The sequence below is a fragment of the Grus americana genome, chromosome 1 (assembly GCF_028858705.1).
Source record: "Grus americana isolate bGruAme1 chromosome 1, bGruAme1.mat, whole genome shotgun sequence".
Taxonomy (NCBI): domain Eukaryota; kingdom Metazoa; phylum Chordata; class Aves; order Gruiformes; family Gruidae; genus Grus; species Grus americana.
In genome coordinates this window covers 154,188,319-154,206,854 of record NC_072852.1, presented here as the reverse complement: position 1 = coordinate 154,206,854, position 18,536 = coordinate 154,188,319, and the positions used below count along the sequence as shown (strand labels likewise).

The 18,536-nt window shown below is 35.6% G+C and overlaps 1 protein-coding gene and 1 long non-coding RNA gene across 3 annotated transcripts in view; both read right to left on the bottom strand.

Annotated features, from left to right (window-relative positions):
* ANKRD10 (ankyrin repeat domain 10) overlaps positions 1-18,536 on the bottom strand; it is a 39,150-nt gene that overhangs the window by 13,577 nt on the left and 7,037 nt on the right. For both annotated transcript variants that reach the window (XM_054813282.1, XM_054813284.1), the window contains exon 3: positions 10,459-10,550. In XM_054813282.1, coding sequence (XP_054669257.1) covers positions 10,459-10,550 — 92 coding nt within the window. The remainder of the gene's footprint in view (positions 1-10,458; positions 10,551-18,536) is intronic.
* LOC129201683 (uncharacterized) lies at positions 1,925-10,452 on the bottom strand. The gene is made up of 3 exons (XR_008575463.1): positions 9,903-10,452; positions 7,650-7,775; positions 1,925-2,089 (listed from the first exon to the last, which is right to left on the bottom strand). It is a non-coding gene; the product is annotated as an uncharacterized LOC129201683 (long non-coding RNA).

Genomic DNA, 18,536 nt, shown 5'->3' with positions numbered 1-18,536 from the left:
AAAAAAAAAAAAAAAAAAAAGTGAAGACATCTCTGAAGGTCAGTCCAGCTGCAGGAAGAAGTGGAAAAACTGAAGAAGGGACACTGAAAACTAAAGTTCTGAAAATATCATTCCTTTTTTGGCACCTACTCCAGACAGGAACACACATGAAGGTTTGAACTGACAAACAGTAGAAAAAAACCCTTACTTAACCTTGCCCAGGACTAAATGCAGTTTTGCTAAGCGGTCAGAAAGACAATTCACTCTATGCTTACAAAACACGTACCTTGCATCATTTCAAAAGCAATTCAAGTGTTTGAAAAATGAATGAGTCCTGTTAAGATTCTTTCACTTGGTGGCATTTTTTTGCTTTATAGTTTATTCACTATTTCCATGTAATTGTTATTACTAGAAACAAATTAGAATCATGAAGCATGATATTATTTACCCTCGGCCTTGTTGTAGGCTAAAATCCAGGAGCTGGGAATGATAGAGACATACTGTTTTCTTCAAAGTACAGAAGTTTAAGATGCTAACTCCAGAGCAAAAGATGACAAATGTAATTGGAAAGATACATTTTCATATTATAAAATTATTCTAGATCGAAAAAAATCTGTGAGAAAAGTTGAAGAAAGTCTGAATATGGATGAGTAGAAGTAGGTGATCTTGAAGTTCCTTGACAGATGACATTTAACACTTGAATTGTTCTTTAGTGACAGGTGTTTTATAAACAAACTCAAAACATGCACTGTTATATTAAGAGTTAAAGCTCTGACTTTTGTATATACATTTATTCACACACCTACAGTGCTTAAAACAACACTCTTATAACACATTTTTCTTCTTCCATCAAGTCATGTCCACAGGCGGTCTTCAAAACTGACTAATCTTGCATGAAGAAGACTTTTTTTTTAATCTATTTTTCTCCCTCCAGTTGACATCAACAGAACTCCCATTTTAGAGGCCCAGTTCATCTGAGAGTCCTGGTATCAAATTAAAGCAGCTATAAAGAGGATACTGATGAAGCATGTGTTTAGATACTCCCTTCTTCTGAAATGGTTTTAAAAATGCTGGCTGTGAGTATAATTCAATTGTTCAAAACCAAGAGAGACAAGTATGTTATCTGATCAAATAGGACTGGGGTACAGAAACATGAATTTAACTTTCAGTTTAGCTTTAGTTCAGGAGGATGTTTGTATTATTTCGATCCAACCATAATTTGTTGGTTTTGAGAAGGAAAAAAAATCTGAGGCAAGCTCTCAAAAACATGCAAGACACTTCCACTATGATTAAGTTATAGAAAGTAGAAAAACAAAACTTGGAATTGTTTAAATATATCCACCTTTGTTTAAGAAAGATTTATTTCAAGATAACTTACAAAATTTACTCTTTGAAACAAAAGATAAAGACTTGTGCTTCTCGCATTGAATTATAAATTATATTGAATTTACTTAGGAAAAAACCTTGATTCTAACTTGTTTCAATTGTTCATATTTTTCATACTTATTGGAGGAAAAAAGCAAGTACATTTCTATGTGTCTTTAACATAGAAATACATTTGAAATACACTATCTTCCACTTATAATGTCACATACCTTGAAAAACAAAACAAATGTTTGCTACAAAAAGTCAACAGTAAATCTTTTTGAAAAAAACATTCATATATGTAAAAAAATCCCCTAAATGTTTAATTTTAAATAGTGATTACATCACCTACAGCTTACTGTGTTTTTGTTAATGCCATGCGACAATCTAAGAAAATAAACCACAGTTTTCGTATATCAATGTAATATCTGTTAAAAAATACTGATCTCAACTTATCTATTGTTAGTTTACAAATAAAAATGTAGATAATTGTAAATTAGGGTAAGCAAAGCATGCAAATCTATAGATTCTATATCTGAATTCCTAGATTAGCATTAAAACCAATCACCGCAACAAATACCTCAACAGTATGCCTTGTGTGCAGAAAGGAAGCGATACTGAACATTCAATGCCACAACTGTAAGGTTTTCGGAGAAGCACCTGTGGCAGTTTCAGCAGTTTCTATATGGAATGCTCCCCCTTTCTAGGATTACTTGAAAAAATCAAGTCAATTCGAATTACGTAGCTGTAAAACATTGACATGTGTAGTTTTTACAGTTTCAGAATCTTCTGTTTGATTTAAACGGGCAATGGTGCATAAACAGGAAACTTATATCATAAGGGATCACATATTTGCAGGCAACATTAAGATTAAAAGTTACATTAACATACATGAAGTGCTGTAGCACATTATTCAATATGTAAGCCATTATCATGTGACCACCTTAACAACAAGATACTAAGCCTTTTATGCCTTTAAAGCATTATTACTTTCATCCTGAAACCAATTTGTCAGTTCTTCACTGAAATTTATATAGAATGGATTAAAATTACCGGTCAACTCATGGCTTCAATTACTTTAAATTTAGTAGGCTGTATCTCAAAAGAATTAGTAACTATTCCTATACAAAAATTAGCAGATACAAGGATTAAAACAAAACAAAAAGGAGAAAGAGAAAAAAAAAAGATCAGAACACTAAAACGCCCACAGTGAGAAAAAACGTTTCCTATATAAACATCAGTATACTAGTCTAAAATTTCTAAAGCAAAATGATTTTAAAATACTAAACTTTAAGTGTTTTAACCCTTTGGTGTCCAAATACAAAAGTCGTGAAATAGTTTCAAACATGAGTTTTTTTCTTTTTCAGATACCAAGAGAAAATTATTCTTAACTAAACAGACGTGTGTCACTGCTGGGGACAGCTATAAAAATTCATGATAGTGTTACATACTGGGCATCTACAAAAGCACTAGTTGGTGCCAAGTTTTTATTTCACAACAAAACATGTGGCAGCTGAAATTATTTTAGACTTTTAAAAACAATGGTAGAGTTTCTCAGAACAACCTCCAAAATCATAACAAGGTGAATATACTGGAAAGAAGGAAGCTCCTCTTTGCGAAGCCATTTTTTTCCCACATAAAAATCAAGGTTCACTACAAATTACGCAGCTATAATCAGCTCCTAGATACTTCAACTCACGACTGAGCAAATGCTGGCAGAAGAAAGAATTCATTAACCATGGTAGGCAACATTAGAATTACTACAAGCATCACCATCAGGTAGTGATTTATTGCTGTATCAGTATTCCAATTTATATGCCTTAAGAAAGACCTCAAACAGCAGACTTCGATTTTCAGCATCTCTTGTAGAAATGATTCACATTTCCAAGTAAATTTTTTCCTGAACAATATAGGCCTATCTGACTTTGCCTGGTATTGGAAATCAACAATATTTTAAAATTCATATCCAATTACGTATGAAGTGATTCCTAAACACAACTCACAAAAGGAAGGTATACAAGACTACGGTAACTCTTAAAACAACAGTCTGATTGCAAGACAGCATAACAGAAAAGACCTTCCCTATTAAACTGAAAATAAATATTTCCGAGATCACTTGCAAAGAAGAATTCCAGATAAGCATCATCACAGTACTGCAGCCACTTTAAGTCCAAAGACAATGTAAGAGTTACTTAGCCAGCCAACTTTATGAAAATGAGAACTATCATGGCTGCTGCTATCATGTTTCTAGGAGCAGACCAGGAATTGCAGATTGCTTACAATGAGGAAAGCATTATGGAAGACTATTGAGGAAAGGTTCAGTGCAAACTCTGACCTGAAAAGATAAAACCACCTTGCAACACAGATTCTGCCAAGAAGCCTCTAGTAGCAAATAAAATCACGTTATTTCTCCTCAACATACCAACTGAAAACCAATGATAGCCTAGAATTAGAAAAATTAAGAAAGAAAGATTCTCCCAAATGTGCCAAACATGGAAGAAAGTTCCAGAGATTCAGTACAAAAAGCATGGACAGTAACAGCTTGGGAATAAAACTAAAGAAAAGAGGTAAACGATTTTTAAAGTATTTTTGTGCCAAAAGGGAAAAAAAAGAAATCAAGAATGAAAGGACTAAAGGCATTTGACAGATTCATTATTTTCCTGTAATAGGCACAGAGAGGGAGACTATCAAACTACACAAAATTTTATTTTTTGTGACAAAGAGCATCAAGTTATATTACTTGAGCAGACAGAAAATCTTTTGGATTAAGAAACTGCTGAAGGGTGTAAAACCACTTCAAATGAGCTTCACAAAGGAGTTTTTTCAACTTAGATTTTCCTCCATTTTAAAGAAAATTTATCTATCATGTATGAGCAACATCAAGCAAAAGAGAAAGAAGGAAACAGAACCTGAAACAGAAGAGTAACATTTTCCCTGAGTTATAGCTGGCTGAAGCTCTTCCAGGGTTTGTTAAGCCTCCATGCAATGAGGGACATCTTGTAACCTGTAGCACATGACATACATTAGAAAACTTTTCTGACCAATTTGAACGTGTTCTGGGCCATGCCATAACTACTCTTTTTTGTCCAGGTCCAAAGATACTAGTTGAACTATGATCAACTTTACTGAAAAGACACAAACTAGAATAGCAAACAAAATCCAAATCAACACAGCACAAGTTATAGGAAACACATACCTCATCACATATCCAGTCAAAAAGCGTCAGCAGATCAAATACGGCACCCATACAGATCCTCACCACCATCAATGTCTGGACAAACGATCAGAACTAATCAGACTGTTGTATTTGGGAATATACTGCACCCGTTTCTTCCACGGTGTCTAACTTGAGCTCTGGCCAAGTTCCACTTCATAACACTTTGGTTTCTCCACCTGATTTAACTGCACCCAGGTTTCTGTTGCCAGTAATAGCTAATCATACAGAAAAAAAATAACCTATCCGAAGGGAAGCTACACAGTGAATATTATTAGCACAGTATCATATGTGAAGGCAGATCACTCCCAACAAAAAAATCCAAACCTTCCTGCCAGAAATCTGAGCTATTCTCACGTAGAACCCTTGGTAACACTTCAATGTTCTTTATCCAGCTCTTTCGGACTGAAGAAAAGCTGTGCTATAAATCACAAAGGCTGGTCACTAATGAATAAGCTCTCCTATCAAGCTGACCCATATCCTGTGAACTCCTTTAACGTTCCAGAAAGGTCATAAAATATCATTGCTTTAATGAAGGACTTAACTTTATTCATAAAAAGTACAATCTCTCACATTCTTCTCTATTTCTGAACTGATGTCAGTAACTACTATTGTTATTCCACCCCCATTAAGAAAAATCCACTCTCAAACTGAACAGGAACTCAGTGGTAAGAGTTTGCCTCAACTTCCTGCAATTATTCAAAACAGCTGTAATTATGAAAATGACCCTTTTCCATCCTAGTGTACTGTAAGACTGAGCCTCTCCCACTTTTTATCAGTTATCCATGCATATATGTACTGCTTCAGTATTTCCAAATCTTTCCTTGAGACTAAATCTAAATTACTGCCTTACTTCATGGTCACGGCCTCCTATAAACAACATTAAGTTCTTCTACAAGGATGGCAATCAAGCATGAAACCAAACATGGAAGAAAGTAGTGAGCTTTACTTGTAAGTATTTTGCAGGAGAATTAGAGTTTCACCACTGAAATATACACATCACTTTGTATAAGGCAGGAAAGGAAGAACAAATTCCAGCACTTGTAGGCTCCATACTGCACAATGGTCACTATAAGAATACTACAGTGATGGCCCTTAAAATGCTTGTTATATACAATTAACCAGTAACAGTCACATTTTCCCCTCAGCTATACTGCACTGTCTAATAACACAACGACAGTAATTAATCTAGCAGTTTAACTGCTATCTAGAAAGCAGGCATTGAGGTTTGCAAAAAGAATCATGTACAAAGTGGTCTGAGTTTGAAAATTAGCAAGCAGATTATATAAATATTAATATACTAATTCACAGATAAGAACTACTTTGTTGAAAAAGCACCTAAATCCTATTCCTAAGACAAATGATCAGTAAGAACCTGAAGCATTATTCTCAAGATGAGGTTAATGACCATAAGAAAATAGGATGTTGATTCTTCTACACTGAAATTGGGGTAGCAGTACAGCTTCTAAAGTAAAAAAAATGACACAGTAACAGCATGTCACAATTACATTAACACCAGAAATGGACTGTGGTTCAACATTAAAAGTTTCGTAGTTAAGTCAGCTAGGTAGGAAAAACGAGCAAATATTAAAAACTTGCAAGTATCTTCTAAGATTTTAAGAAATCAGGAAGAAATCCAGAAACAAATGGAGGAGATCTCTGAACTCTGAGACTCTTCAAGAGAACAGGCCATGCAAGTTTCCCCTCCAGACTGAAAAGGAACTGAGGGTTTACATCACAAAGGAATGGCCGATTTCTGCGTTGTCATCGTGAAATCTACACATCACTCTTCTTCTGTCTCTTCACTAAAGGTGACTGAACTTCACAAAGTCAAGAAGTCTCAAAAGTACAAATGAGAACAAAAGCTGAGATATCACAAGAGTGGTCATAATTAAAATGGGAAACAGACTTCAAACAAACGTATTACAAGACTTTCACAAATGGCTAATCCAGAGGCACTAAAAAATTCACATTTGATAGATTTCTGTTATGGAGGATGGAGAGCAGTTGTGAAGAAGAAAAAAATTAATGATGCTTTTTTTTATAAGAACATAATACCATTCATGATACAAGAATTTGCAAAGAATAATTAAAATTAAGCCGCTGTCAAAGAATGAGAATAAAGGTTTTGCTGAAAAACTAAATACCAGAGATTGGACATTTCTGGCATTATAGGAAGAGTGAATTTACACATTCAAGTGAATGCAAGACAGCTTTAATGAGAAAGTGGCTGAAGTGTCTGCCTAAAGTAGGTCAACATCAGGATATGAATCTGTCATCTGGCAGAATCAGATGTGCTGGTATATTTATCCCAGCATGTCAGTTATTCACCCCAAACCTGGACACCAGAGTACAAGAAACTAGAAAGGAAAGTAACTCTTTGGGGTCTTGTAGCATCCCCTCATGGTATACAAATCAATTTTCCACCAATCCTTAACATTTCTAGCAGGCAAATAAAACCCCTTCCTATGCTACTATCCAAGCATCTTGATCAACAAAACTCTGAAGCAAGTACTTGTGTTCAATTGGATGGGTACATACCAAGCCACATCCCATCACACAAGTTACACTTCTCTTTATCCCAGTATAACACAGTGTTTGAAACTTCTCTCCTAGCTCTAAATCCAGTTACTAAGGAATACACAACTGTGTAATGACAGTTGCAGAAGAATTTTTATTCAGAAATAAGTGAACACAATGCAAAAATGAACTGCATGAAAAAGGATATGAAACAGAAGTTCAAATCAGTATAATTAACAGCTGCACCTGCTTATTATTTTCTTTGATTCACTAGCATCCTGTGTTTATAGCTGAATTTTATATTTATATATATGCTGTGATGCAATCTATATAAGTATATTAATACCCAGCCTTAAAAAAAATATTGTAAAAGAGCAAAACAAAACATGGCACCAAAAAGGCTTTTCCTCCATAAAGAGCTGTGGACACTTGTTTGTCACCATGATAAATAAATAATACACAATGAACCATACATAAATTTCATAATTATGCTTTTTAGTGAAAATCCAGCAGTTATTATGGATACTTTAAAAGGTACTATCCACATTAAAAAGTCAGTTACACAGCAAACCTTTTCACTCATATGAGGACATTGTGACCACCTGCTTCCCCCTCTTCAAGGGTCCATGAATACCATAGTTAGTGGAGCAACCATTTTTATGGCTGTAGGACATACTGTGCACAGAATATGCTTCAGCTAAAATGAGAAGGTAAATACCACAAAAAAAATCAAAATATTTTCACTAGGGTACAATTATTATTTTTTAATATTATTAAAAATTTACACAGGAATAGAGACCCAAATTCTCTCTCATCAATTAGGAAAACAATGCAACAACTTCATGAAATTTAGAGACTGCAACATACTGTATTTCTCTGTAAATGCAACAGACTAACAAGCCTGAAATAAAGTAAACTAGAACAATTCGAGTGAGGCAATTTTAATCAAACTAAAATTCTTACTTTTATCCTTACTGGACCATTGTCAATATTCTTTGGCTTCCAATATAACCAAAGGAGTGAATAAAGTAGAAATACGGTGAACACTAATATCAAATATTACACTAGTCCAAGTTACTCCATTTTAACAGCAGTACTTCAATGATCGCTCATTAATTAAAAATACATTTCTTGCAGTATTACACTACTGATTACTAGTGTTTGTGTAATAATGAAATCTTAACATCCCTGTTCTACTTTCTGTAATAAACTAGGGATGGTGCAATACTTGATGTATACTATAAATAACAGGTATAAGCAGTATATTTGACTATTTGCAGTCACAAGGGATATTCTCTGCATCTTCATGTAACTAGATTTCGATATCATAACTGTATGAAGAAATAAAGAAAAAAAATGGATTAGAAGATCTAATCCCCATTAAAAAGGCCATATTCACTATCGGTACAGATCAGCACTTTAGTTCTAGTTAGTGCTTAGTTCCGTATTTAGTAAAATTCTTGCCTTGGTCCTACATAGCCAATTATAACTTCAGTTAATATATACATATTAGCATTCAAATATATGGACAAAATCCCTCTCCTTTTCTTCTAACCAAAGCCATAAAATAGTCAAAACTTTCAGAGCATCTACATTTTCAAAGTGTTACAAAAATCAGGAAATCAACATAACCACTAGAGATATGGGGCTGATTTTCAGACCCAGATAACCCAAAATTAATCAATGTCAAAAACGTATAAATGGATTTGGCCTAATGTAACATACTGAGCCTGGAAACTAGATTCTATGGAAAAAAAAACCCACCCAATCCTCACCCCAATCAGTCAATAGTTAGCTCTCTCAGGTGACAGGGCCAAGTTCTGATCCTCTAAATGACTAAACATGGGTTGCTCCACCAGCCTATTCCATTTGCATCCCTGATTTTACCATTTCCTGGACAGGATCTGATATTTAATTACCTATAGAACTTGTGACAAGTCTATCCTTCTGAAACACAGACGGAATTCAAAGTTAGAAAACTGAGAATTCAAATTATTTCCTGTTCACTAAAACTGTTATAAACCCATGCTACTTCTGCTGCAAGTAGCTTTGGTCAAAGGCAGGTATCACTCTCCAAGTTTTATAGAAATGTTTTGCTTATGGCTTGCAAATACAATGTTTAAAAAGCAAAATTTTAGTTCTGTGAGTTAAAGTTGCAGCCACATCTCCAATCTCAGTTACTCAGCTACTTATTTGGAAGTCCTGTGGATGTAACATACCCTCTTCTTGACATCAGACTCTTAAGTCACTCATTTCACATTGTTTATGCAGTTCTACAACTTCTCTTTTGATTGGATACTTTGTAAAAATCACAAGATTATGTACTAATTGATGATGATAATTAAGGTTTGCTCAATTCCACAGTAAATTTAAATCCAAGTTTATCTTAAGATATCTGAAAGTGAGTGCAAAATGGGAATTTATAAATTTAAGACTGATTTCAGGAACTTGTCAATAACCGAGACAGCTACATAAGTTAGTTCAGTGTCATTTTTCTATGAAGCAATCTCTTCATATAAAGCAATTCGTTCATTACTACTAACTTAAAAGGTACTATATTTCCTGAATACTCTATGATACCATTGAAAGAGTTAAATTTTATGGTAGATTTACCAGGGCAGCATTACAAAAACAGTAAGATGGAAACCAAAGGGTAAAACAAGAAATTAACTACATGATTCTTATTTCACTTACAACTTAAAAGTTTCATATTGCAGGTTCAAATACAGTAACTAGTTACCATTTAAGATAATAAGGCTAGTTCTAATTAAAACAAATTGCTAAAGTATTTACATTATTATAAGCCATAGAGCTTATACTCAACATTTCTAGGTGAAAACTGCATCCATTTTGTCCATGCTGTAAGTTGCAAAAGTTTGTGAGATTTTCTGAATGTTTTTGCAGTACATAAACCTTTAAAGAAAAAAGTTAACAGGGCAAATACACAATACACTAACAAACAGTATTAAACTAACTGCAAAGAAAGAGTGTGTGAGATGCTATTTTGCACATAATGTTGCTTTTGCATTGTTTTCTATATTTATTCACCAGTGCAAGGTGTAAATTTGTTGTAAAAAATAACTACAAGCTTGATAAAGTGCACAATTTGGGGTCATCTGACAGAAGCATGATAAATATTTTAATATATCAGATATAAATGCAATACTAATGTAGCACACTGGTATCACTTAAGTAAAATAAACTATTACTAGACATGCAAAACATCTCAGGCTTTGTTACAGTTCAACATGTCTAGCTGTCTTTTAATCAGGTGTCTGCTGTTTTGACTTTTCTTTCTGACATTAGTATCTATGTTTACTGGTCTAAGTTAGTTAGCTAAACACACAACAATCAACAACAAAAAAAAATACCTCACTTACTCTATTTGCGCACCATGAGCCACAAGGGCACTTATGGAATCCATACTACCAGACCGTGCTGCTTTATGAATAGGAGTTTCACCAACATAATCCTGTAAAGACAAACTACATTTTGTCAAGCATAATCTTTCTAAAAATTAAAATCTTATTTTTACATTACTTTAATTAAGAAAGCAGATACATAAAAGCAGCATTTATTAGCTAGCAAATGCATCAGGTACTTTACTATTATTTTAAAGTTTGCAGTAGGCTGTCATGTACATTAGATATTTAGCAAGAAATAACGCTAAGGGCATCTAACTCACAAGATAAGCCTTACCCAATAACTAGGCAATCAGCAGAGTCATATTCAGCAAAACTTGTTAAAAAACCCCACAACACATACTACTGTAACAAGTTACTCTAACACCTTTACTTCCTTGCACTTCTGTTTCCCAACATGTTGAGCTGAGCAAGCCATCTTGAATTCAGAAACAGCTTGGCCAAGTTTGTGGGACTATATCGCTTTCAGATCTTGCTGACACACTTACGCAATACTGTATTGCACCATAAATACTCACCAGGTGAGGAGTATGCACGCATTACTCTACTGTAACAGTAGTATGGCCAAAGTTCACAGGACAGACCAGATCTCTCCTGAGCCATACACATTGACGCACGTCCTATACGCTTTTCTTTTCTGACTATATCCATTTACATGCCATTATTTTTAACCAGCTCATCCAATCATTTAATCTTCTTGCAATAGCGCAAACATACTGGAGTACGATACTGCTTTTCAGGCAACTCCTCTCTGCAAACTATCCTCACAGATAACAGGGAGTCTACAGCAATTTTACAAATGCAGCTGGCAAGAAGCAAGTGAATTCTATGCACTGTGATGTATAGGCTACAGATGAAATTCAGTACTTGCAATTAACTGTAAGTATCAAGAACCACACAGAAGAATCTGTAATGAAATATGGCCTTGAAGTAGCAAGTAAATGTTCAGTTACTGGTTTGTTAGGTGATTTAATTATCACAGTCCTCAACACTTCCAATACAAGTTTTTTTCCCCTTTCTTCCTCATCCTCTCTCTTTCTCTACAAATTTTTGACAAAACTTCACTTGTCTACTCCACTGATATTAAACATGTTCTAACCGTATGTGCCTCATTTTTGCTTCCCTATCCCTTTTATTAAAGTATCAACTAGCTATTGAAAGTAACACAGCACCTTTACTGACTCATCAGTCTTCATATGCAACAGTGTTCACACCTAACTCTACCGGTTACACTTTAGCTCTATTTCAAATATGAATATATTCAAAATATGATCATACCACCATCTTGATAGATAGAAGGTTAACAAGTATTTCAAATTGTCTGCCAGGTTTCTGAGAAATTAAATCACATCTTTTAAACCATGCAAATATAATTTGAAAATGAATTTTGGATTCGTGTCACATACTCTCTATTTTCTACTTGCCAATTTTATTTCATGGTAAAATATTTTTGTAACAGGTTACAAACTGCCTGAAGGTAAACCAGTTTACCAGTGCTTAAGACATATATTCAGCCAAACAGTGAACCAGCTAGCACCCCCAGCAGGGAACAATAATAGTACCCAACAAAGTTTACCTTTGTATAAACTAAGGCAAATTGCTGAGGCTGACAAAGTTTGGAGACAGAAAAGAGCAGAAAACTCCTTGGAGTCCTTAGCGATTAGAAAAGAGCCATACAGCACTTCTTCCAAAATGACTGGCTATAGCTGATGAATAGAAGACTGCTTTCCAAAGAAATTTATATAATTTCTCCTATTTATAACTCTTCTTGAAGTTACACGAAGACAGATATGTTTAACAGAGGACACAATTTAATTAACTATCATACATGGAAATTCATTTGGCACTAATTTATCCAGGAAGATTTTCTTCATAGTGTAGTACATTTTCTCATCATGGAAGCCATCTTCGATTCATCACTTTGTTATTGTTTCTCTTCCCCCCTCCCCTTTTGTTAAAGAGATAAAGTGTGGAAAAGAAGTGATTTGCCTCTTTTGTTCAGCATTAGTATTTACAATCCCAACCCTAAAAGATAATAATTCAATATAAAGTTCAATTTAGGGAACGTTAGGTCAACTAGCCATGCACATGACAAAGATGACAAAAAGTCTCTACTAGCCCCATAAACCTAGCATGTTGCCCACAATTAGATCTAGAGAACCAAATTATGAAGTATTGCTGTGGGGAAACACTAGAAGGATGAGAAAAGACCTTTGCAAACGGACTCCTCGCCACTGCATTACAATAAGCTAAGCTTATAGCAGCCAACAATCCTGTCAGCAGCAACCAGAAAAGGGTTAGTATTTCAGAAGAGAATATATGTCTTGAGAAGGGCTTCTTTCAATCACTGGCCCAGAAAAGCGTGTCTCTTCTCTAAAGCTAAGGAATTGAGAAAATACTTAGTGAATGACAGAATATACAGATTTAGATTTTTACAGCATTTAATTATGGCACCTAAAATTCAGTCATCACTGATGTTACCTTCTTTTGAAGTTCTCCTATGGGACCAAATAAATTTGCACTGAAATGGTTTCTGAAATAAGTCTCCTAGCTTTACAAAGAAGAAATTCTCTCTGTGTTATGAGCTAGACTGAAAGGAAAAAAATTATCTCCCACTGAAAAATGGCTTTAAAGTTTACTTATTTTTCAACACATCCAGTACTGCATATACAGAGAAAAATAAAGTACTCTATGAGCCTCAGAACAATGATGTTTTGATTCAACACTTGGAATGGATGGGACCAAATAGAAAAAGCAGTAACAGAGGTTTTTCCAAGAAGCTTCTGAAAGTAATTCAGTGTCTAGATTGCTGGCACATTTTCACGCATAAGACACCTCTTCCCTATCTCTTTTTCGGCTGTGTGGAACAAACTAAGTTATTTCATTTTGACAGACTCTACAAATTCCTACTTATCCTTGATAATACCTCATAATCCTTCTAACTGTCCACAGTGCTCCTATGTGTTTCAGTTTGATACAATCCCTTCTGTAGTAACATTCTAGGAAGGGAAACATCAATAATTTGTACTGGCCTTTCATATCTAGAGCAGAACTTTTCAGGGTCCCATTTATCCTTCTGATATAACATTGTACCAACAGCCCAAACTTATCTCAAAATCCAGAAGTCACACTGTAAATAAATGAGCAGAAAGACCAATTAAGTTTTATTAATTTAGCCTTGTTTGCTTCTGTGTAGACCAAGTATTTTGCGTACAGTGCTCCTGAAGAGATGACAAAGAGAGTAATACAGCATTATAGGCACATTTATTTTTTGCAACTCATTGCTACTGTCAAATGCTTTCCTCCGTTCTCTTGGAGGAACATGACTACCCTTTTGCAATGACAAGGATAGCTTGGGGTCATGACTAGATTATCTGTGACTTCTATTTCATTTTACTGAGTAAGTATCTAGCTTCATTCCTTATTCTCTTCTTATTTATGCAGCTGAAAAGTCTTCTGGTTTTTTGGCTTAGATTTTATCAGTAAATCTATCTCAGCTTGATTAATCAGTTTGCATTTCCTTGCTATGCTGCTTAACCTCAGAAGACATTTCCTCTACCGATTAAATATTTTTCTCAAACTCTCTGCTTATTCCCAGGCTTCTTTTAGATGTGGTTATTTTTTCAGTTCAGTCTAAAGCCATTTTTCATTCTATTTCCTCTCCTTCTGTCTTTTTGGGATTCAAATTTCTGTTTGCTTTAGCAAAAGCTTTCAGTTGAACTTTGAGCAAATTTCCCATTTTGTTCTCCAAGTTCCTTGATAGGATTCAGTTAATTTCACCCATTGGTGCCTTTACACCTTTGTCATTTAAAAAAAAAAAAGTTACTTACCTGTAAATATTTCTTTTTAAAACAAAAAAAACCCCATGCACATTTACACTGAAAGCTTTCAATTACATGTACTGGTTTTGGCTGGGATAGAGTTAATTTTCTTCATAGTAGCTGGTATGACACCATTTTGGATTTGTGACCAAGCAGTGTTGATAATACACCAATGTTTTAGCTAGGAGTAGGCTGGGGGTGCACAGGAAGCTGGCAGGTGACACAGCTGGGATCACTGACCCTAACTGACCAGAGGAGTATCCCATACCATATGACATCATGCTCAGCAAGAAAAGCTGGAGAGGTGGAGCTGCCAGGGCTGTCACCGCCTGGGGTCTCACAGGGCATCAGTCAGCTAGTGGTGAGCAATTCCGGAATTTTTTGGTTGTGGTGTGGGTTTAATTTTTTTTATCATCACTTGATTTTCTTGGGTTATTCTTTGTTTCTTTTTATCTGTTAAACCGGCTTTATCTCAACCCATGCATTCTCACTTTTCCCTTCCGATTCTCTCCCTCAACTCAGTGGGGGTGTGGGGGAGGATGAGCAAGTGGCTGTGTGGTGCTTAGGTGCCTACCAGGGTTAAACCACAACAGTATGCATTTGTAAAATACTTCTAGCATAGATATCTAAGACACAAAAGCACTATTTTACATGACAAGAAATATAAGCTAACTCCATTCCTTAACTGACTGAATTTCAAATTCTATCAGCTGATCACATTTCCAAAAGCTGTTCAGATTTTAGACCCAGCACCCTACCCTATCTGAAGCCAAGAAATAGAAGCTGGAGAACACTAAATGGTTTTTGTCGTTCTTTGCTAAAAATGCTTTGAATTCATGATGGTTTTTCCTTCTGAACTTTGAGTACAGATTAGAACTGATGGAATATTTTTATCTGGATTTAGTCCAAATTTTGTTTAAAATACGAAACTAACATACCAAAGGAATGACTGTTTTCTTCCTCCCCACCAAGGATATCTGCATGTTTACAGTTCTTGCTAGCATGGGTAGCCAAACCTTGCTAAATCTATCTGCCATCACTACCACATGATGGTAACTGGCTGGATGAAAAGTAAGGTAGCATCACCTGTAAGAATGCAGTATTTTTACCCCTTCTCTAAGACAGGCCACACAAAACTGGATTTTTGGCCAATCAACACAGGCAACATACAACAGGACATTTAATAGGCTGAGGCTAGAGGGAAAATATATTTAAATGAAGTAACAGGCTTTTTAATCAAGAAGTGCTTTGCGCCGTTACAGTGAACTAGGGCAGGCAGGTAGGCAGGCAGGCAAGTGCAGGTCTTGAGTCACATTGTTAAGAACTATTAGCAGGCACTGCCCACTGAAGAAAAAAAAAAAAAGAAAATAACAGAACTTTCTGTTGAGTCCACTGCTGGGTAGAAATAAGTAGGTCATTGCTTGACACTTCACCTTTCTCTTGTGAATTTTTATGGTGATCCTGTGGGGGGGGGGGGGGGAAGAACTGGCCACTGATCATAAAGAGAGAGAGATGGTTCTAGCCAGCACATACAGTTATACAGGAGGGCTGGGCATCACAGGATATACTCACAGAGCTTATTTGGGGAGCAAGGTACAGCTGGGACAAGCAGTTTTCAGCATTTGTCCTTCATTGCTGCTGCCCAATAAATGTCCTGGGCAACTGTCACCCGCACTGACATATGCATTTTCAAGTTTTCCTAAACTTGAGGGCAGGCAGCACGGGCTACAATACAATACCTCAGGGTAGATACGAGAAAGCGTGCATGCAAATTCTACTGAGTACCGGAGCGTTACGTTAAGACTGAGAGACTTGAGTGGATTCCTTTTCAGAAGCTATCCTTTTCTTTTTCCAGAGGTGATGGGTTAGTCTGTAGCCAATGACCAGGAGTCAGTTTGGAAGGAAAGTTTTACTAGTTTAAATATCAAGTATTCCCAGATCTTTCTCAGCATGTGTTTTGTATCCAGTGTCCATGTAACACTTGTCCTCACACAACCATTAGCCAGTGACTATGTCTGTCTGAAGTACAGCATCAGTCAGCGAGCTGGAAGGAATAAACAAAATACACATCAGGAAATAGTGCTCCAAAAGCTCAAAAGTGTGGGTGGAAGCCCTACATGATCACCTGAAAGTGCTTGGAAGTTAAATAAGGAACCAAGATCAGTTATTAAGCAGTTCAAATCAAACAAGAATAGTAGAATTTGACTGCAATTTCAATAAACAGCTGGAAGGAATTGGGGAGAGCAAAGCATGCAGTATGCTTTACATAGCCATGTATAAAACATTCCAAATATCTGCGGGATGAGTTTCCTGCTGTAGGTATCACCAAGGTATGCTGTCTAGCTTTCAGTGCTTGTGTATGTGAAACCAGTGTGACTGACCAGTTGCATCCTAACAAAAAGCTTAAGACACTTTTTTGTTTCTACTACAATTTTAATTAACCAGAACTATCTTCTTATCGTCAAACCAAACCCAAAATACCTCATCTTGTGTGTTCAACTAATATTTTGTGGGGGCAAAAAGAAGTTATTACATTCAAGTGTAACTTGAGCCTACCATTAACAACACTGAAGGCTTCCACAGCATCAACTCTCAGTAGTATCTGTATTAGTGTCCTTTCCCTGTCAATACCTGATCTGCCCTTAGAAGTCTACAGGATACTATCAACACTATCTCATTTGAAAGCTTGAGAATCACAGTACTCTTCCTCCTGTGGAGGACCACAGATCTACTATTTGGATTTGCTCTGGTGACAGACCATCAATTTATAAAGACTCCCAAGTCACTGACTAGTCTTGGTCACTTAAGTTGGAATGGGTTTCCTGTCTACTTTTAACTGTGCATCATACTGCCTTCTGCTTTCCTTTACAGTCATCTGCATGTTGCCCTGTGCCCATGGAGAGATCTCTCTGCACTCTTCTCCTCTTCTTTTGGAAGCTAGCTGCTACCTTCTTCTTTGCTATAATCTCACTCACTATACGTGATTTTTTTTTTTCCCCTCATCATGTTCCAGGACAGCAAGCTTGTTCTTCAACTCCATTTCAACCTCACTGGTCAGTTCTTCTCTTTATCCTCATAGTTGGATACTTTCATTCTTCTCATTCATTCATTTTCATTCATTCTTCTCTTCTCATTTAGCAGATATTTGTACATCTTTATTCTGTGCATGCCATGTTTCCTCTCTAATGACCATTTCTTTACATTCTTACCTGGTCTCCAGATGCATTTATAGTTCTTGTATTTTCTCTTCTGAAGATGCTAGCACTATGCAGCAATAACTTATTGCATAAGTTACTTTTGTCAGGTATCAAGGAGAAGATGCGATCTATAGCCTCTGCATCCAGTCACCTTCATTGTTTCTACAATTCTCCTGGTGTCTCACAGCTGTTCTCAATGCACCAGCCTTCTTTTCTGAAAACTCAACACAAACTTCCCCATTTCTTATTTTTGCATAATTAAAAAAAAGAACCAAACTCTAAAAATGCAAATGTTCAAGTTCTTCAGCAGACTTAGCTTTAACTCTACTGCATATAAAACACGGTCTGGCCATTAAATATTTTAATAAAAATATGATGCAAATTTTAACAGACCAGATATTTTACAGATGCTGTGCTATACTACAGCTTTTAGTAAATGTATATGCTGCAGTATTAATTACTCTCATAGAATATTATAGAGTACTGTTATAAAGGCACACATTATGTATGCCCAGTATAGATCCATTCAGTACTATAAACATTTTCTCCAAAAGCACAATAGTTTTAAGCACTTGATTCTGTTACTGTACCAGAGTACAACAGTCCTTCACAGGAATTTTGCTATATTAATCCATCTCTGCTACCAAATAAATAGTTATCCATACTCACAGAAAAAGTGATGGAAAATTATTTAAAAAAAAAAATCACCTATTCATTCTTCATTAGTAAAGTACATGTTTCTGATCTATTTGCAGGAATTTACTAGAAAAGCTTTAGAAATAACCTGAAAATAGTATGCAATCAGATGCAACTTAAAATAAACCATGGTAGACCTTACTAGTTAGATGTATGCCTAAATCATGAAGTACCACAAAGGTCTCATGGTTCTGTAGGTAATGATGAGTGTTTCAATTCTTGGCATATTTAATAAGTTAAGACGTTCCTCACTAGTCTTTTTAATTTCCCCTAAAGAGGTATTACAATATTAGAGTATTTGCTAATGCTGCCAACACCAGAG